This window comes from Gopherus evgoodei, chromosome 8 (genome assembly GCF_007399415.2).
Source record: "Gopherus evgoodei ecotype Sinaloan lineage chromosome 8, rGopEvg1_v1.p, whole genome shotgun sequence".
Classification (NCBI taxonomy): domain Eukaryota; kingdom Metazoa; phylum Chordata; order Testudines; family Testudinidae; genus Gopherus; species Gopherus evgoodei.
Window position 1 is genome coordinate 3,365,734 of NC_044329.1, and position 21,398 is coordinate 3,387,131.

General features: G+C 49.9%; 2 protein-coding genes across 3 annotated transcripts in view; both read right to left on the reverse strand.

Annotated features, from left to right (window-relative positions):
- Positions 1-10,069, reverse strand: part of CYFIP2 (cytoplasmic FMR1 interacting protein 2) — a 75,695-nt gene extending 65,626 nt beyond the window's left edge. For both annotated transcript variants that reach the window (XM_030573254.1, XM_030573253.1), the window contains exon 1: positions 9,948-10,069. The gene's annotated coding sequence lies outside the window, so the exon portion shown is untranslated. The remainder of the gene's footprint in view (positions 1-9,947) is intronic.
- A 7,814-nt stretch (positions 10,070-17,883) lies between these two features.
- Positions 17,884-21,398, reverse strand: part of ITK (IL2 inducible T cell kinase) — a 44,360-nt gene continuing 40,845 nt past the window's right edge. The window contains exon 17 of the mRNA XM_030573230.1: positions 17,884-21,201. Within this exon, the coding sequence (XP_030429090.1) occupies positions 21,130-21,201 (72 nt within the window). The 3' untranslated portion in view covers positions 17,884-21,129. The remainder of the gene's footprint in view (positions 21,202-21,398) is intronic.

Sequence of the window (21,398 nt, forward strand, 5' to 3'; positions counted from 1 at the left end):
CTCCACAGCTTGGCTAGTGGGGAATCCAGAGATGAATCTCAATTTTCAATCTTTCCTCTACAGTTCTCCTTTCAGAACTGAGGTTTCCCTTTAGATTTCAGCACTAAGAGTGAAGTAGGAGGACTTACATCTCAGATCTGAGAAGGACAAAAGAAAATGTGTGTCCAAAACATGATACGAGCACCTCACACCAAGATGAATACAGCTGAGGGGTCTGTGCAGTGTGTGTACAGTGCTCAGATATCATGTGTTGCTGAAATACTGATCCTGATGCTCCACTACCCTGTACCTTGTGTCTTCAGTACTGCCTGTGCAACCTGAATGCAGAAGAGGGGTAGAGTGCTACCAATCTGTCTGGTAGCATTTTGCACCCACTTTGCACCAGCACGAATGACGACACAAAGTGAAAGGTAGTGGTTGCCATGTACAGCAAGCCATCTGCTGAGAACGAAACTATCCCACCCTACTGACTGACTCTAATTTCTCTTTCGTCCTCCATCTCCTTCTGCTAAAATTACTGTTGCAAAGCACAGCAACAGTCAAAACCCTCTTCCCACCCTGATATGCTGCAGTCAGAAACAGCTTCCTCTTTGCCCCAGAGTGAACTAATGGGCACTGCACCTGCTGATAAACAACAATGCTTAGGGGGCTGGAGCACATGACTTATGAGGAGAGGCTGAGGGAACTGGGATTGTTTAGTCTGCAGAAGAGAAGAATGAGGGGGGATTTGATAGCTGCTTTCAACTACCTGAAAGGGGATTCCAAAGAGGATGGATCAAGACTGTTCTCAGTGGTACCAGATGACAGAACAAGGAGTAATGGTCTCAAGTTGCAGTGGGGGAGGTTTAGGTTGGATATTAGGAAAAACTTTTTCACTATGAGGGTGGCGAAGCACTGGAATGGTTACCTAGGGAGGTGGTGGAATCTCCTTCCTTAGAGGTTTTTAAGGTCAGGCTTGACAAAGCTCTGGCTGGGATGATTTAGGTGGGGATTGGTCCTGCTTTGAGCAGGGGGTTGGACTAGATGATTTCCTGAGGTCCCTTCCAACTCTGATACTCTATGATTCTATGATCACAGAGGGGTAGGCCATATTTGCAGGATGGGGGACTATATGCTGGGAAGCAGAGACTCTGAAAAATATTTGGGGATGGTGGTGGAACCTGAGCTCCTGGTGTGACTCTGTGGCCAAAAAAGCTAATGTGATCCTGGGATGCATAAACAGGAGAATCTCGGGTAGGAGTAGAGAGGTTATTTTACCTCTATATTTGACACTGGTGTGACCACTGCTGGAATCCTGTGTCCAGTTCTGGTGTCCACAATTCAAGAAGGATGTTGATAAATTGGAGAGGGTTCAGAGAAGAGCCATGAGAATGATCAAATGATTAGAAAACCTGCCTTCTAGTGATAGACTCAAGGAACTTAGGAAGGAACAATCAGTTTCACACATACAGAATGGGAAGAGACTGTCTAGGAAGGAGTATGGCAGAAAGAGATCTAGGGGTCATAGTAGACCACAAGCTTAATATGAGTCAACAGTGTGATACTGTTGCAAAAAAAGCAAACGTGATTCTGGGATGCATTAACAGGTGTGTTGTAAACAAGACACGAGAAGTCATTCTTCCGCTTTACTCTGCGCTGGTCAGGCCTCAGCTGGAGTATTGTGTCCAGTTCTGGGCACCGCATTTCAAGAAAGATGTGGAGAAATTGGAGAGGGTCTAGAGAAGAGCAACAAGAATGATTAAAGGTCTTGAGAACATGACCTATGAAGGAAGGCTGAAGGAATTGGGTTTGTTTAGTTTGGAAAAGAGAAGACTGAGAGGGGACATGATAGCAGTTTTCAGGTGTCTAAAAGGGTGTCATCAGGAGGAGGGAGAAAACTTGTTCACCTTAGCCTCCAATGATAGAACAAGAAGCAATGGGCTTAAACTGCAGTAAGGGAGATTTAGGTTGGACATTAGGAAAAAGTTCCTAACTGTCAGGGTCGTTAAACACTGGAATAGATTGCCTAGGGAAGTTGTGGAATCTCCATCTCTGGAGATATTTAGGAGTAGGTTAGATAAATTTCTATTAGGGATGGTCTAGACAATACTTGGTCCTGCCATGAGGGCAGGGGGCTGGACTCGATGACCTCTCGAGGTCCCTTCCAGTCCTGGAGTCTATGAGTCTATGAACTCAATCTATTTAGCGTAACAAAGGGGGAATGTTAAGGAGTGTCTTGATTACATAGGGAACACATATTTAATAATGCGCTCTTCCGTCTAGCAGAGAAAGGAATGGCTGGAAGCTGGAGCTAGACAAGTTCAGACAGGAAATAAGGCATAAATTTTAGTAGTAAGAATAATTAACCATTGCAGCAATTTACCCAGGATCAAGGTGGATTCTCCATCACTGACCATTTTTAAATCAAGTCTGGATGTTTTTCTGAAAGCTCTGCTCTAGCCATTATCGTGGGGCAGTTCTGTGGCTTGTGCTCTACAGAAGGTCAGACTAGACGATCACAATAGTCCCTTCTGGCCTTGGAATCTAGGAAGCTATGAACCTTTCTCAGTGGCAGTGTTCTTCCCAGCCTGCTCCCCTCCAGTCTCTTTCCAAACCTCATTCTCCATTGCCTTCAGCGTCTCCTTTTCCAGGTTCCCAAACCCAGCTCTGTACCCACCTCTGCTTCTCACATCCATAAGTAGTTGCAGGATTGGGGACGTTGGTAGGACAAAGAAAGGAGCAGACCATTTTATACCGTTGTATATAGCCATGTATCCCAGCTTTATTGTAGTCTGGTTATTTCTCAAGCTATAAGGCAAATTCTAACTATTCGGTGTTAGGATGAGACCTTCACTGGGGGATAAATTACCCCACATCTGCCAATCATGGGATTTTCCCCCTTCTTCTGGAGCATCTGGTGCTGACCATAGTCAGGGATGGAATACTGGACCAGATGGACCGATGGTCTGATCCTGTCTGACAATTTATAGAGTCACAGATTTTAAAGCCAGAAAAGACCATTCATGCCTCCTGCATAACACAGGTGATTGAATTTCACCCTGTAATTTCTGCATCAAGGCAAATAAGTCCTGGCCGAGCTTTAGCATGTTCTTGAGAAAGACTTCCAATTTTGACTTAAAAACTTCAAGCAAAGTCCCTTGGTAAATGGTTCCAATGGTTAATTACCCAATTCCTATATTCCTTTACATTAATTGTTCAGTGATAACACACTGTGAAACGTCTCAAATCCATACAGGTGTCCTTGGGACATTTCTTTGTATTTAATCAAACATCTTTACTGAAGTTTTTGAGGGCGAGCGAGCCCATGTTAGCAAAAGCATGAACTCTGAAGTGGCCTGATTAAGACAGAAAATACCAAGATGTGTCATTGTATGTGCCACTTGCTGGGAGTTTACCAACAACTGAAAACGTTGCCATGATGAGCTGGTTACTTATGACAAACTGAGCAGCTGGAAAGATGAAATTATTATTTGTATTGCAGTAGCACCTGCAGCCCCCAATAAAGGTTCAGGGCCCCATTGTGTCTGGCACTGTACACACTCGTAATGCAAAGATAGTCCCTGCCCCAGACACCTTACAGGCTACGTATAAGAAAAGAGGCAGCAGGAAGGAAAAACGAATGGATGAGGAGAGCGCATGGTAATAGTGAGACCATTAAGGTTAAAGTAACAAGCAGTGGACACAGCCCATCAGTGGTCTAGCTGTTGTCAAGTGTTTGGCAGGCATCATGGCATAGATGGATTTAAAAGAGGAGGACGTAGTGGCCTTCTGGGTTTAATTAAGAAGGATTAAATTAAGCTCTTGCTTGTCACTGGAGACTCAGCGTCCAAGTGCTAATTTAAATGTTCCCTACGCACAATAAAGCACAACAAGGTATCCTCAGAGAGAAAAGTAAAATCAGACAGTCTCGTTCCTGATTGCCATTGCAGCCGGCCACACATCTGCAGAAGAACAAAAGAATTTGCAGTGCTGTCTGTTTGTAAGGCAGCAGCAGGGTCTCGTGGAGGGGGTGCTGCACTGGGTGTTTGGAGCTCTGGACTCTAACCCCACCTCTGACACTGACCTGCTGGGTGACCTTCACAGCATGTCCCTGCTCTGTGTCGCTCTTTCTCCTCCCACTCTGTCTGTCTTGCCTGTTTAGATTATAAATTCTGTGGGGCAGGGACCATCTCTCACTGTGTGTCTGTAGCATGATGCAGCCCTGATCTTGGATGAGGGGTGGTGTCTAGGTCAGGGGCAGGCAAACTATGGCCCAAAAGCCTCATCCGGCCCTTCAGACATTTTAATCTGGCCCTTGAGCTCCTTCCGCCGAGCGGGGTCCAGGGGTTGCCCCGCTCCAAGCATGCCATGGCACCGCATGGCTCCCAGAAGCAGCAGCATGTCCCCTCTGCAGCTCCGACGTGTAGGGGCAGCCAGGGGGCTCTGCACACTGCTGCCGCCCCAACCGCCGCCCCTGCAGGCCAGCAACCATGGCCAATGAGAGCTGCAGTGGCGGCGCCTGCGGATGGGGCAGCACAGAGTCGCCTGGCCACGCCTCCGCATAGGAGCTAGAGAGGGGACATGCTGCTGCTTCCAAGAGCTGCAAGCGCCACTTGGAGCCTGCCCCCCTCCAGTACCCCAACCCCCTCCCCAGCCCTGATCCCCCTCCCACACCCTGAACTCATTTCTGGCCCCACCCCAGAGCCCACACCCTCAGCCGGAGCCCTCACCCCTCCCGCACCCAACCCCCAATTTTGTGAGCATTCATGGCCCACCATACAATTTCCATACCCAGATGTGGCCCTCGGTCCAAAAAGTTTGCCCACCCCTGCCCTAGGTGCTACTAGAACAAGCATAATAATAGCAATAATGAGAAGCTGAAAAGTCTTCAGGATGGATACTCAAGGGACCCATCCTTGCATCCAGGGGAGAAATTCTTGCTTGATGAGATTTAGGGGTTAGGATTGATGCTTCTCTTCTGCTGAACTGTCTTTGTTTTAGTATTGTAGATTCATACATAGCTCTGAAATGCCAGGAACACCTCCTTTTTAACTATTTTATTTGAGGGAGGGGTTTTTCTTTCTTCCCCTTTATGGTACTGTACTCTGGGGAACCTGCCCATGGCTGTTCTGAAGATGAAACAAAGGCCTGTAATCCATGCAATATTTTCTTCTAATCTGTGGAATTTTACATGCAAATACCAAGCCATAAGGAGAGACTATACATTTGAGAGAAAATTAGGCAGTGACCACGATGCAAAGCAAAATTTCCCTCCTTGTCTTTTCAATGCAAGGTTTTTGAACAGTAATGCTGAGGCTGGAATGGTGAATTCATCTGGTGCTGTCTTCAGCTAGTTAATGCCACTGTAGTCCAACGACCAAATCAGACTAAGGAGAGGTTGTCTTTTTCCAAGAATATGGTGGTGGGGTCACTAGGTCAGTGATCAAAAAGCCAACGTCGAGCATTAACCAGCAGCAGCCATCTGTGCCTCCTGGGCAGGGTCTCTCACATTCCGCGTTCAAAGAGATGATTGAGCAGTGTAAAAACGGTTTGAGCTCTATTTGTGGTTCACTGAGGTGCTTCCTGTGTTGTCATGCCTGAGAGATCATCCTTGCAACAGAAATGCAGTCAGCTGAAAGCACAACAGCACACGCACCCGGGGTAGATTACATCACCCGTGAATATGGGGCTTTTGCGCTTCATTAATATGTACGCAAGGTGGATCTTTATCTTTCAGACGGGAAATATATCCTGCCATATCTGTCGCAGACTCAAGCACCAGGGAGCAAGAAATAATCACTTACAACTATCTTTTTTGGTATTTATCATGCGATGATTCTCTTCCCCACACTCACACGCAGACCAGAGAGGCAACTTTACCAAATGGCATCACACCTACAAACCTCACAGCTGATTCAATAACTTTTGAGTGGCAGCCAAACATTAGCATTACAGGATCCAACCCAAGCTAAGAGGTTGTTTTTTTTTCATATAATTGCACCTTTCATCCCAAAGGATCCTCAATGCAACTTATATCTCGATCACCGATTTCTCAAATTCTCCAGCAAGCACCTCCATGCTTTCTCCTATGCTGCCCCTTATGCATGGGAGGAACTCCTCACAAAATTCCACTAAATCACCACATTGTCCTCCTTAAAACCCTCCTCTGCCATGATATCTACAAAAAACCCCAACCCTCTGAACAATGGATAAGCAGCTGGTGTGCTGTGACTGCTGCTTCTCATGCTGATCAGTAGCAGCTCACTATAACTCTGTGCTCTCCATCTCTAAACCTGCTGTCTCTCATCTACTAATATTGCAAGCTCTTTGGGGTAGGGACTGTCTCTTTGTTATAATGATGCTGAATGCCTAACACAAAGGAACCAGGGCCTATAGACTCTATAGCAGTGGTCCCCAACCTTTTTCATCTGGCAGGCACCAGATGATAAGCCACGGAGGACAGTGGCGGCAGATGAGCAGCAATGTCAATAGGCATCACCGCTGAAATACCCTGACACGCAGCAGCATCCAAAAGTGTCTCCGCTGAAATGCCGCCAATTTTCGGCAGCGACGCCTCTGGATGACACTGCTTGTTGGCGGCATTTCGGCGGATGCTCATCCGCTGGCCAGTACACGGGCACACTTAGACGCCCCGGCGGGTGCCATGGTGCCCACAGGCACCATGTTGGGGACCCTTGCTCTATAGTAATAATAAATCTATTCACATAAACACAGCACAGCTAAAATGCAGCCAGCAAGTGATATCCAGCACTTTGCACAACAATGGCCAAGGATGACAGGGCAAAGCTTTTCAAAGGATGCCAAACTTTAGGAATTTCAAGGCATCTCTCATCAAAAAACCCTGCATGGAACTGGATAGATCTTCTTCGAAATGATAAATGGGTGACTCAACCCACATGGTATTTGAATTTGGGATTCAAGTGTAGGTCCTGTCCTCTATTTTATGCCTAAAGCTTAAAACAGGCTTGAAGTATTCGCCATGAAATGTCTTTAGGCCACAGAGTCTCTTTTAGCTACATTCCTGGCCATGACCTACAGAAAAGTCTTGATTCTTCAGATTAATATAACTTTGGGGGGGATGAAGAAGGACCCCTCACTCAAGCTCGGGACAAGATTCCAAATAGCTCGTGCACTATATCCACAAACAGCTGGCCAGCCAGCAACAGTGTACCAGCTATTTGCTTACCCAGAAGTTGCAGTGGAGAAGAGACAGGGAGGAAGTGAGTTATGTTGTTTGATCGAGTCAGCTTGCCCTGATCCAGCAGATGAGACTCGTGCTGGTGCCAAAACAGCTGTAAGGGTAAGGGATAGGGAAAGAAACAGCAAGGGCTACTCTAGACAGAGCATCACACTGTTAGTCCTGCTGCCTGTAATACCATGGAGACCAGGCTGCAATGTCATGCAGAGAGAGGGGTGGCAAAATGGGCCATATATGAGAGAGAGCACAGCTGCCGGGAAGAAAGATGAACTCATGGTTAAGGCACTTGTCTGATACTTAAAAGACCTGCGTTTGATTCCCAGCAATGCTGAAGGCTCCCTGCATAAGGCATTTAATTTCTCTGTACCTCCGTTTGCTAGCTGTAAAATGGGGATAATGCTTCCCTCATCTACAAGGGCTTTAGAAGAATAGCTCATCAATGTTTGTGAAGTGCTCTGGTGCTGGTACGGAGATACTCATCTGACCAAAAAATGTATGCAGGAGGCACAAAAGTAAGTCAGTCGAGTGCTATTTTGGGAAGAAGAGATGTTGCTAGTATGGGTGAGCACATTCGAGTAGGCTATGTCAACACTACAGCCTATGTCGGCATAATTTATGTCGCTCGGGGTATGAATAAACCACCCCCCTGAGCGACATACGTTACACAGACTTAAGCACTCATGTGCACAGCACTATGTCAGTGGGAGAGCTTCTCCCACTGACAGAGCTTCTGCCGTTCGCAGAGGTGGTTTTATTATGCTGACAGGAGAGCTCTCTCCCATCGGCATTGAGTGTCTTCACCAGACGCCCTACAGGGGCGCAGCTGCATCGGTACAGCTGCAGTGCTGTAGGTGTAGACATGGCCTTAGTCTAAGAATAATCTTGATTGTCAGTAGATGGCAAGAAATAGGTGGAGTATAAATTAAATGTCACACGTAGACAAAGAAATGTCATTGTTTGTTAGTCAATCATTTAAAAAGTAACTTCCTCTTTTTCTTGGATATATGCAAGTTGATAAATTTATTAATTATGACTATTATTATTATTAATTATTATATTCTGCCTTGGTCTCCTTAGTGGTCATGTTTGTTGCATGGACCCTGGTCTGAGAACGAAAGGCATCACCTGATTACATAAACTTTGCTAACAAAAATCCACTGTACACACCAGGGCTAAATTCCTTTCACTGAGGAATTGCTCTGGATTTACGCTGGTATAACAGACAGCAGAATTTGGCCCCAGGAATTGTCAAGGTGACTAACATCTGGCAAGCCTCATAATCTATAACGTGAGCATGGGGGTGGGGGATGGGGGTTAGTTTCCTATGTAGAGCAGGAAGGCTTGGGTGGTTTAGTGACCCGACACAATTAAGGGAGATACTTGTGATCCAAAAAACACAGCTACAAACCCCCATGCTGAAAGCAACGGATGGCTAGGTGGGCCAAGCTATGCAATATCCTCTTCCTTGCCGAAGTATAAATGTTCATCTCTAGACACCACCGCCTGCCCCCAAACCACAGCAAAAATACAGAAGCAAGCACAAAGATTTCAGTTTGCCTCTCACTGTTCATTCCTGATCCCTTCAGAAATTTCCTGGAAAAGCTATTCATTTCTTTTCACTCGGGACCTGACTGGCACCAGCCCACTCAAACATCATGGCTTTGGAAAGTTCGACTCAGACATTACTGGGTGCACAACTTGTTTTGAAAACGCCTCATGGCTGAAAAGTGACCGTGAGTTTAAACAATGGGAAGGGGGGAGGAAAGGTCTGCAGACTCTGGCTGGTTTAGTGATGAACCAAAAATACAGTCTGCAAAACCACATATTCCACAAAGTTCATGTCCATAATTTACACCCTCAACTCAAACTGCAACCTCTTCTGCCTGCTCTCTTTCAGCAGAGCCAGGGGAACACTATGACCAGGGCAATACCTTTTATGATGTTCCATTGATTGCTTGTGCGTTCACCTCTGCTAGCCACTGTGCATCTCATGCGATTTCCCCTTGAGCATTCCCATTATTCGCATACACCCAAATCACAGGGTCCCTGCAGCATCTCGCTGCTCAAATTCTCTAATTAAAAGCTGCCATTATTACTAACCCACGAGCAACTGGGGAGGGGGCAGCTATGGTTTGAGTCAGGAGGCCTTTGCTCCCCCAGATTGCAGCATTTCCTTCCAACCACTAATTCTGGCTCATGACATGTTCCGTGCAGAGTGAAAAGGGGGGGAAATTAGGCTTTTCTGCCTGCCTAGTGTGTGCACTAGAATAAACAGGGAGGCGCTGACTATTGCAGGTACCCGAAGCATTCTGGGATACATCATCTTGCAATCGCTGCTGCACGGCTAATCTGGGCCCTGGCTCTCCCCCCCGGGGAACGGCAGCACCTGCCTCTTGTGCTTTGCATGGGGGGACCCAAATCCCCCCCGACGGTGGCATGACAAATAAACCCAACCCGCGCAGCCCAGGGGCCGCCCGCCGGGCATCCCCAGCAGAGCCCGAGGCAGGGCTCGCAGCCGGCTGCAGGGAGGTCTCGGGGGCAGGGGGCTGCAGCCCCGCTCCTGCCCGGAGCCCCGCAAGCGGGCAGCCTGCGCCGGGCTGGCCCCTGTCCCTTCCCCGCGAGGGGCGCCTCGCCGCTCCGGGCCGGGGCTCGCCCCTCTGCAGAGCCGGCTCCCGTGGGGCGCCGCCCGGGGCCCCCCTCCCGCATCCCCCGGCTGGGGGGGTCTCCCCGGCAGGCTCCCCCCGCTCACCGGCCGCCGGGGAGGGATGCTCCGGAGCCGCCGCCTCTCGCTGCCGCCGCCTGTCTCGGTGTCACACACAAAGAGCAGGAAACGGTTGCAGCAAGTGCACTTCCTGAGCTCCCCGCTGCGCGCCCGGGGACCGGCCCCCGCCCCCCGCCGGCTGCACGGGGGATGCTCCGGCCCCCGCCCGCCGGCTGCACGGGGGATGCTCCGGCTCCGGCCCCCGCCCCCCGCCGGCTGCACGGGGGATGCTCCGGCTCCCGCCCCCGCCCCCCGCCGGCTGCACGGGGGATGCTCCGGCTCCGGCCCCGCCCGCTGCACGGGGGATGCTCCGGCTCCGGCCCCCGCCCCCCGCCGGCTGCACGGGGGATGCTCCGGCCCCCGCCCGCTGCACGGGGGATGCTCCGGCTCCGGCCCCCGCCCCCCGCCGGCTGCACGGGGGATGCTCCGGCTCCGGCCCCGCCCGCTGCACGGGGGATGCTCCGGCTCCGGCCCCCGCCCGCCCGCTGCACGGGGGATGCTCCGGCTCCGGCCCCCGCCCGCCCGCTGCACGGGGGATGCTCCGGCTCCGGCCCCCGCCCGCTGCACGGGGGATGCTCCGGCCCCCGCCGGCTGCACGGGGGATGCTCCGGCCCCCGCCCGCCGGCTGCACGGGGGATGCTCCGGCTCCGGCCCCCCGCCGGCTGCACGGGGGATGCTCCGGCTCCCGACCCCCGCCCGCTGCACGGGGGATGCTCCGGCTCCCGACCCCCATCCGCTGCACGGGGGATGCTCCGGCCCCCGCCCCCCGCCGGCTGCACGGGGGATGCTCCGGCTCCGGCCCCCGCCGGCTGCACGGGGGATGCTCCGGCTCCGGCCCCGCCCGCTGCACGGGGGATGCTCCGGCTCCCGCCCCCGCCCGCCCGCTGCACGGGGGATGCTCCGGCCCCCGACCCCCGCCCGCTGCACGGGGGATGCTCCGGCTCCGGCCCCCGCCCGCCCGCTGCACGGGGGATGCTCCGGCCCCCGCCCCCCGCCCGCTGCACGGGGGATGCTCCGGCTCCGGCTCCCGCCCGCCGGCTGCACGGGGGATGCTCCGGCTCCGGCCCCCGACCCCCGCCCGCTGCACGGGGCATGCTCCGGCTCCCGCCCGCCGCCCGCTGCACGGGGGATGCTCCGGCTCCGGCCCCCGACCCCCGCCCGCTGCACGGGGGATGCTCCGGCTCCCGCCCGCCGCCCGCTGCACGGGGGATGCTCCAGCTCGAGCTCCCGCCCGCCGCCCGCTGCACGGGGGATGCTCCGGCTCCGGTTCCCGCCCGCTGCACTGGGGATGCTCCGGCCCCCGCCCCCCGCCCGCTGCACGGGGGATGCTCCGGCCCCCGCCCCCCGCCCGCTGCACGGGGGATGCTCCGGCCCCCGGCCCCCGCCGGCTGCACGGGGGATGCTCCAGCTCGAGCTCCCGCCCGCCGCCCGCTGCACGGGGGATGCTCCGGCCGGCCCCGCGGCGCTCGGGGATTGACAGGCTGATCCCCCCCAGCGCGCACCCACCTCCCCCAGCGCGCACCCCTCTACATACAGCACCCCCCACCTCCCCAAACACACCCACATCTTCCCCCCAGCACACCCATACACGCCCAGCACACACCCACCAGCACCCACAGCCACACACTGCACACACACACACATATACACGCCCCCTCCCCACCCCCCTTTTCATTTACAAATGCAAGGTCCTGTCATCCCCTCAGGAGGAACAAGAAAAGAGCAACTCCTTCCTCTGGGGTAAAACGGAGTAGGAAGAGGGACGGGGGACAAGAAGGGGTGAGACTGTCCCCACCCTGTTCTTGAGCAGGTTGGATCAAGCTGGTCACCTTTCATAGGGCCTGCATGTTATAGCATCCTAGGGCCCTGCTGCCTGATTGGGACCTCCTTGGGTATGTAGGTGAACTGTCAGGCTGCAGGGAGGTTACTAGTACAGTTCCTCATGGATCAGTCTTGGGACAAATCTTATTTAACATTTTTATTACTGACCTTGCCGCAAAGAGTGGGAGTGTGCTAATAAAATTTGTGAATGACACAAAGTTGGGAGTTATTCCCAATACAAATGAGGACCAGAATATCATACAAGAAGATCTGGACAACCTTGTAAACTGGAGTAATAGAAATACGATGAAATTTAATAGTGCAAAGTGCAAAGTAATTAATTTAAGGACTAACAACAAGAATTTTTGCTATAAGTTGGGGTCATATCAGTTGGAAGTGACAGAGAAGGAGAACTATCCGAATGTATTGGTTGATTTCAAGAAGACTATGAGCTGGCAATGTAATGCAGCTGTGAAAAAAGGCTAACCTAGTCCTAGGATGGATCAGGAGAGAGATTTCCAGTAAAAACAAGGAAGTGTTAACACCATTATGCAAGATACTGGGGAGACCTCATCTGGAATGCTGTGTACAGTTCTGCTTTTCCGTGTTTAAGAAAGATGAATTCAAACTGGAACAGGTGCAGAGAAGGAGTACTGGAGTACTGTGTCCAGTTTTGCGCCGCACACTACAAGAAGGATATGGAAAAATTGGAGGGAGTCCAGTGGAGTGCAACAAAAATGATTAGGGGGCTGGAGCACATGACTTATGAGGAGAGGCTGAGGGAACTGGGATTGTTTAGTCTGCAGAAGAGAAGAATGAGGGGGGATTTGATGGCTGCTTTCAACTACCTGAAAGGGGGTTTCATAGAGGATGGATCTAGACTGTTCTCAGTGGTACCAGATGACAGAACAAGGAGTAATGGTCTCAAGTTGCAGTGGGGGAGGTTTAGGCTGGATATTAGGGAAAACTTTTTCACTAGGAGGGCAGTGAAGCACTGGAATGGGTTACCTAGGGAGGTGGTGGAATCTCCTTCCTTAGAGGCTTTTAAGATTAGGCTTGACAACGCCCTGGCTGGGATGATTTAGTTGGGGATTGGTCCTGCCTTGAGCAGGGGTTTGGACTACATGACCTGAGGTCCCTTCCAACTCTGATATTCTATGATTCTATGAAGGGCTACTAGGATGATCTGAGGAATGGAAAACTTACGAGAGCAGACTCAAATAGCTCTGCTTGTTTAGCCTAACCAAAAGAAGGCTGAGGGGAGATGATTGACCTCTATAAATACATCAGAGGGATAAGTACTAGGGAGGGAAAGGAGATATTTAAGTTAAGTGCCGATGTGGACACAAGAACAAATGGATATAAACTAGCCATCAACAAGTCTAGGCTTGAAATTAGGCGAAGGTTTCTAACCACAAGAGGAGTGAAGTTCTGGAACAGCCTCCCAAAGGAAGCAATGGGGGCAGAAAAGCTAACTGGCTTAAAGACTGAGCTTGATAAGTTTATGGAGGGGATGGAATGCTGGACTGCCTACAATGGCATGTAGCCCATCTGTGACTGCTAGCAGCAAATATCCCCAATGGCCAGTGATGGGACACGAGATGTGGGGCTCTGAGTTACTACAGAGAATTCCCTGGCTGGTGGGTGTTTCCCACATGCTCAGGGTCTAACTGATAGCCATATTGGGGGCTGGAAAGGAATGTTCCCCCACATCAGATTGACAGAGACCCGGGGGGGTGGGTCTCCTTTCTCTGCAGCATGGGGCACGGGTCACTTGCAAGTTTGAACTAGTGTAAATGGTGGATTCTCTGTGACGTGAAGCCTTTAAATGAAGATATGAAGGCTTCAGTAATTCAGCCAGAGGTTAGGGGTCTATTGCAGGGGTGGGTAGGTGAAGTTCTGTGGCCTGCAATGTGCAGGAGGTCAGACTAGCTGATCAGAATGGTCCCTTCTGGCCTTAGAGTCTATGAATCTTCCACTGCGCACCTAGCTTGGGTCTGTGGGACCTGGGCTTGTGGACTCAGTTTTGGCAAGCCTGCTCTTGAGCACCCAAGCTGCATTGTAAACCTGGGTTTACAGTTCCTGCCCCCAGTCTCTCTGCAGTGCTCACACATCCACACTGCACCACACAGAACTTCTGACTCAGGTCTGAAACTTGACTTGTGTCCACTCTGCAAAGTGACAGCATTTGGACCTGAGTTGCTCCAGGACTCGGCCTCTGACCCACTCTACAAACAGGGTCGTAGCATCCAGGTCCTGAGGGCTTGCTAACCCATTCCAGGCTGATTTGTGTGCATGGAACAAGGGCCTGGGCTCAAACCCAAGTCAGAGTCTGGGCTTAGTGAGCAGTGTAGACATACCTGTAGTGTTACTGTGATGTAAAGAACTATAGCAACAATTCAAAATAACTGAGGACACAGTGGCTGAAATATCTAAGAAAGAAGGTATCCAGTTTTTTTAACAAGGCTCTAGTTAAAAAGGAAAAGGTCTTTAGTTGTATGTATTTGTATTGCAGTAGTGCCCTGGAGCTCCTGTAATGGACCAGGACCCCCTTGTGCTGCTTACGAGACGCAGAACAAAAAAAGACTGATTTGTTTCAGAGGATAAGCACCAGGGATGCCCTGGCTATATGTGCTTCCTATTCCAACTATTGACACGTCACTATTTATATGTGCCCCATCATTATCCTGTTAATGCAGCGCTGATAGGAAAATCTCACTGAAACATGGAAAAAATTGACAGTGAAAATTCCTGTGGATTTCCCCCCATGTATTGACCCACTCTAACAATAATCACAGTGCTACTTTATTTCTTATTTGTATTTCCACAGTGCCTTGTAGCACAAATCATGAATCAGGACCCCATTGTGCTAGGTGCTGTACAGAAACAGAACAAAAAGACCATCTCTGTCCCAAGGGGTTTATAATTTAAGTATAAGACAAAAGATAGCCAATGGATACAGACAGGGAACGGGAGACTGCAAGGAAACAATATTGTGTAGCACGATAGACAGCCTTTTCTGCACACCAGCAATTTAGCCATTGTAACATTATGGTGATTTCGTGACCACGTTTTTATTTATTGCTTTTAACGTCTTAAATCACTGAGGAATAGACTGTTTTCCTTCTGGAGATCTCTTTGCACAGTGGGAAGAATCCAAGGGATGAGCAGGCCACATACATGTGTGTATGTGCCATCGGTGTACAGGTGTGATGAGAGACAGTGACAGTGAGAGAAAGATCATGACGCTGTGATGAGATGAAGAGACTATGAGTATGTCCACACAGCCAAAGCTGTGCACGGTCTAGCCTACCCAAGCTAGCTTGAATCCAGATGGCATGTGGCTAATAATTGTAGTAAAGTCAGCACAGTGTGGGCTTCAGAACTGGCTAGCAAGCAGAGTATGTACCCACGGCCTGCTCCAGGTTTGTACTAGCTGTGCTGAGAAAGTTCAGGATAGACTTGATCACAGACAGTGATGCTGGAACATTTTTAGTATTGGGGTGCTGAAAGCCAGCCCTCTCACCCCTGCTGTGCTCCCCTCCCCGAGATGGGGCCGGGAGCATGGCCATATCTCTGGGAGGTGGGACGTGGACAGGGGTAAGGGAGCCGAAGCTGGGACCACAGCTGGGGTCAGGCATGGGGCAGGGAGCAGAGTTGCAGAACCCCCCGGACCTCTAGTTCCCATGCCTATGATCACAGATCCCACTGGCAGAACAGAAATGTAGTAATAGAGGGCTCTTCAATCTAGCAGAAGTATAACAAAGTCCAATGACTAGAAGTTGAAGCTAGACAACTTAGCGCAAGAAATAAGGTGCAAGTTTTTAACAGTGGGTATTTATCTACTAGAACAATTCTCCAAGGGTGGTTGTGGATTCTCCCTCATTGGAAATGTTTAAATGAAATGTGGATGTTTTTCTAAAAGATCTGCGCTAGTTCCATCACAGCCAGTGGACTTAAAACAACAATAAATTAAGAAAGTTTTGTGGCCTGTGTTATACAGGAGTACAGACTAGATGATCACCAGTGGTCCGCTCTGGGCTTAAAATCTATGAATCTCTGATCCTCAGAGTTTTAAAAAAGGTAAAGCTCAATAAAGTGTCCTTTAAAAAAACCTCTTTGGGTAAGGAGCTGATTTGAGGCTGATTCTTCACCTGACGGTTGATCACACAATTTGAACATTGGCTATGGAAAAGCTAATCCAGAGGTGATAAAAATCTCTCAGAGACAATGATATGAAGTCAAGCATCCATGATGTTTGGGAATCCACTTGTGACTTGGTAGTTTGCAGTGCTGGCTGGCGACTCATTTCTAGGAGCTGTCAGATAAACAGAGAGGGCAGAAATCGAAGAGACTGGATTTCATCACATACAGTCAGTGCCACAGACCCACAAAGTTGCTCCACCTCATGTAACGCCACAGAGAATCCCGTAGATGTGGTCTGACTCTCAGAGAATGTGTGATTGTCTCCCGAGAGCTAATGAGCAGCTAAAGCAGTGAGGCAGAAGGCTGGGTGGTCAAAAGGGGAGCTTATGCTCCTAAGGGGACCAAATGAAGCCAGCTCACAGCTTTCCCAGTGTTCCTAAAGCTGTTTGAGTGAAACAGGCAAACAAAAGGCAATTGTGTCTCTTACCTGTGATGAAAAACAGGCAGAAGTGGATGTGCACACTGACTATCCATCTGCCATCAGGATCCCCGGGCAGATGTTGCAGTGGAAATGGTTTTTGTTCTCAGCATATGTTATAAATGTGCTGGCTATAACCACTCCACAGAAGGGTTCCTGTATCTCATGGGAGTGGCTGTGAGTGCAGTCCAGTTACAGGCCTGCCAGTATTCTCACCTCTTCTTTGCTGGGGGTTTCTTTAACTGGACCATATAAAGTTGCCCCAGACTAAAATTGCTCAGACAAGGAGCCAGCCTAGGAAAGAATTGTATGAACAATATGCACTTACTGACATCTGGCAGTTTCCCTCTGAGGATCTCAAAGCACTGTATAAATATGAGTAAGCAAACACCCTCTTTGAGGCATATAAATAGTATTGCCCCCATTTTAAAGATAAGGAAGCTAAGGCACAGAATGGCTGAGGCTAAAATATTTAGCACTGGATGTCTAAAGATAGGCACCTAAATACATAGGCGGGCACTTAAATAGGTAGCCTGATTTCCAGCAGTGTTGAGCACTCCCTACCCCTGTCAAAGTCTGGGGTACCCAGTGCATCTGTGATGGGATTACCACCCCACACTGGGAACCTGAGGGCTCTGTCAGCTCACTGGCTTACACTTGGAGGTGTAGAGAATCAGTTGGTTATCTGCTGGGTCACAAAGAGCTGTGCCCAGCAGGAGGGATCCAGCAGAGAGGCAGGACACCTCAGGGGAGAGTAGGTTTTGAGAGCCTCTCCAGGGAAGGGAACTCTGATAGAAGGCCAGGAAGGCAGCTACAGGGTGGAATGAGCACCTCTTTGAACTTGAATAAAAGGGCAGGAACTGACCTTTAGGGAGAAAACCCTGGGATCTGATGCTCATACAGGAGCTGAAAGGTGTCTGCAGAACCTGGAAAGGGTCTCTGGAAAAAGGCAGGGCAAGATAGGAAGAAGTCTGGAGGCTGAGTGAGAAGACCTTGGCTGCTCACTATTGGGTCCCCAGAGTGGACCCTAGACTAGAGTTGGGGGTCTGGGTTCCCCTACTAGCTACTGAGGAAGGTGGAGTGAAACCTGATTCAAGGGTTACTACTATTAAAAACCCTGGAACAAGGGGTGTAAGGACCTCTGGGCCTAGAGTTAGAGGCAGGAGACTTGGGGTAGGATCATTGGATCTTTGACCGTGGGACTGAATGTGACCTTCCTGACGGGCCAAGTCACAAGAGGAAGCGGACCATGGGGCCAGAGCAGCTGCCAGCAGGGGGCACCAGAGCAGGATAGCCTGCTCCACCAGGCCCAGCCACAAGGGGGCGAGTCACTCTTCTACAGCCCCCATCTGAGCACAGAATTTGGCCTTTTGTACGAAAGTCTGTCTTTAAAACAGTATGTTTTGGCGGTGGTAAGAGCCAGAGACATTCCCCACTGTTTCTGGGTGGGGCACCAGTGTGAAAAATAAAAACCACAGCTGTTATATGACCACTTTATTAACTGTAAAAAAAAAATACTCTGTACACAAAGAATTCCTATGCAAGAAGATCTGAACATTACATTTAACAGTATTATTTAGTGCAATCAATTGTAACTAATAAATATTTCCTTTACCTCATCCAAGAATAAATACTGTCTTAATGGTATTACCCAGTGGGGCAATATTGCAGTTTTAAGCACATTAGCACCCTGCTCAGGACTTTGGGGGAGAGGGTGTGACACTCTGATGGTCCCTTACATGCAGGGCTAATGTTTTATTGGAGATGGGCGGCGCCAGGGCTTTTAGCTGGTAATAAAAGGAGCCTGACTTTTCGGTAGCGGCAGCTCTGGTTTCATCTCCATGGGCCACCCCCCGCCAGCCAGAAGAGGGAATTGATCCCGAGGGAGCTGGAGTGCAGGGCTCACGGGGAGCTGCTCTGCCTAGTCACCTGCCGTGCCAAAGTTCATGGTGGCCGTCAACGTGGCAGAGGGTTTGCTGGCGATTTTTTCTGCTCTTTTCTGCTGCTTCTTCTGCCACCTGCTAGCTGCCAGCAGCCTCTGCCCTTGGTACAAGGGGTGTAGGGCTGAGATCTCCTCCAGACTGGAGGCTCTGGGAACAGGTTTCTCCACGGCAGCAGCTGCTTTGTTCTTAGCCTTCAGTTCCACCATCACGGTGCCGAGCTCCAGATCTCTGTCTTCATCCATGGCTGCTTCTTCCTCTCCCGCTGTCTCCTCTTCTTCCATCTCTGCCCCTGCCCTGCTGGTGAGGCCGGCGGGGGCGAGGCCGATGCCCTCGGGAACATATGGGAGGTCAGCCAAAGCCTCCTGGTTGCCTTGCTCCAGCATGTGCAAGGCACTTACCTTTGCACATCCTGCACAAGGGTCTGACACAATTACAGTCCTTGTGCTTGGGAAAGAACCCCTTCAGTGCCCCACCGTGGGTAAAGGGTGGGGAAGGGGAAGAGGCAGAGTCATGGCCAAGTCCCCCCCACATCATTCACAAATGCTGCAGTCTCATGTGGCCTGGGCTGCTCACAATTCCCCTCTGAGCTCCCCAGGATGCAGTTCCACATGGCACCCTGTTCAGGGCAGTGACTATAGGCCAGATTTGGTGCCACAAGAACATGGCAGTGGGTGAACTGAAACTACAGGGGAGGAACAAAGACAAATCAAATGGAACTCGAGCCAGCGCAGAATTCTATTTGTGGCTGGGCATACCCCAGGTTTTGGTTCAGACTATCAAACAGACAGGGGCAGTAGTGGAGTTTGGATCTGGGGCCAAACATCCCCACCTTTTGGTGGTGTTCGGATCCAAGGTGCTGGGTCGGACTCGTCTCTGGTTTGTACATGAGGATGGCCTGCCTGCGAAAACGTTTCATGATGAAGTTTCACATGCATATAGCTAGGAAATTAATTCAGAACAAAATCAAATGTGGGAGATGAATAAGCCAGGAGCAGTGCCTAGCATAGACTTGTAGAGCTGGAAGAGATTCCAGGACCTAGTGGCTAACAAAGAACTGACCAGAATAACATTAAAAATAAGAGATATATACACATTATATATTGCTCCTTCAAGACTCTTCCTGTTATTCCTAATGCTTAGCAAAAAGTCCCAGATCTTATTTAGCAACCCTGGGGATTAACAAAGCTTGCACTCTGTTTTTGAGATTGGTTACATAAAAAAGAATGTCCCTGGGTTTTCCTAGAATATTAGTTAAGTCAAAATATGCTGGGTACATAGTACATAGCTTCTTCTAATACTACCACACAGTGACCAACACAATATGAAATACTTGGTCCATCCAATTCATGTAGGCGCTTGGATTATAAAATACAGGCCAGCGTTTTCCACACTACTAGGTGGTGGCTGTATATGCTGTATGGGACAGAGTCTGGTCTCAGCTACACCTGTGTAAATCCACTGATTTTAAAAGTGTCCAGAAAGCTGAATAATTTTGTTCACAGAAGAGGTAAAAAAGTCTTTTTCTGGTGTGGATCCATCGATTTTCTGAGTGAGGAGGAGGGTAGGTCTCATTTTATTATCACAAGTGCACTGAGCACTTGTACTTCTCTGCAGCGTTTCATCTCTCTGCGTGTGCCTCCCTGCCTCCTCCACAGAACCTTGTCACCCCGCTGAGAACATGCCTGTTGAATTCCCACCCAGCGCTTTCTCTTTTGTTGCCCACCTCTCTTCAGAAAACACACCAGGTCCTGTGTAGCTCTAGAAAGGAGCCTTTCATCTTGGAAGACGAGACCCTGAGCTCCTGTTCCATGCCTGCCCCAGACGTGATCTGCCCAGTACCTTGCCAAGTTGTCCTTTGATGTTCAAGCTGAAAGAGATCTTTGGAGGCCAATTTTTTCTTCTTATGTAGAAGTCTTGATGAGAATTTTGACACAAACATTCTTCAGCTTTGTTTGTCCCCCACAGACATCCCCAACTGCACCAGAAAGTGGTGCATGTGTGGTTTTATTTGTATTTTTCCCCCACTAACAATATAACATTTGAAAGACCTTTCAGTTTCTTTCACAGTTTTCTCAGGTACTATGTTCCGATTACTTGGACACTCGCTTCTACTTTACACTCTCCAGAATCCCACACCCCTCACTCCAGAGCGGCAGAGCGAATCATGCTAAGAGACGACACCGTCTTAACCCTTCAGCGTACAGGATGCAATGGCAAAGCCCAGCCAGAACACCTGTCAGATCTGTGTGTCCTGGTACCCAGTTAATCCATCCATCCCTTCCTGCTCCAGACCAGCTATGACACAGGCAAGTTTGGAAGCATCTGAATGGTTCTTACAGAGAGAAGGTGGATGAGGTAATATCTTACATAGATCTCTCCTTGTCGGTGAAGAGACACATTTCTCAGGGCAGGCTAACCTTTCCTTTCATTTGGGTGCTTCCAGGGTTAAAATCACAATGCCAGATACCTAAGCTCTGAGGCCACACACCGATCCTTATTATCCTCAGGAGAAATTGGTGTGTTGGGTCGTCTGGCTCTGCGATCTTAGCTAAATCACTGGGCTGGTTTGTGAAAGCCTTAAACCAAACGGCTGTCTCCATCTTCTCAACAGGGAGCTCTTGAAAAGGATTGGCTTGGCTGGAAGTTCAGGCATCTGCCCCAACCTGGCTAGTACCATTATCTCTGGCAGGAGGGATTTTGTTAATGCTTTGTGTAGGGAAAACGCTGTAGTCTGCCCACTCCAGCGTCTTGGTCGGCTTCACTCAGTGAGCCGGTGTCCTGATTAAAGATCAAGTTCAGAGATCTCACTCAGCTGATAGAGCAGGGTGGAGAAGGGAGGTCGGTCTTCTTTCCTCTGAGGGAGAAAGAAAAGAACAGCATTAAACTCCAACTTGAAAAGGGTTACGGGGTACGAGAGAGAACCTTGTAACAGGCCAGAGGCTGAATGGTAACACAGGTAGAATCAATTCTTAAAGGGAAAAAATAAAAGTGAAAATGTGACTGAAATTGTCATAGGAAGCAAATGTGACCTCGTGTGTTCAGGGCTTTTCT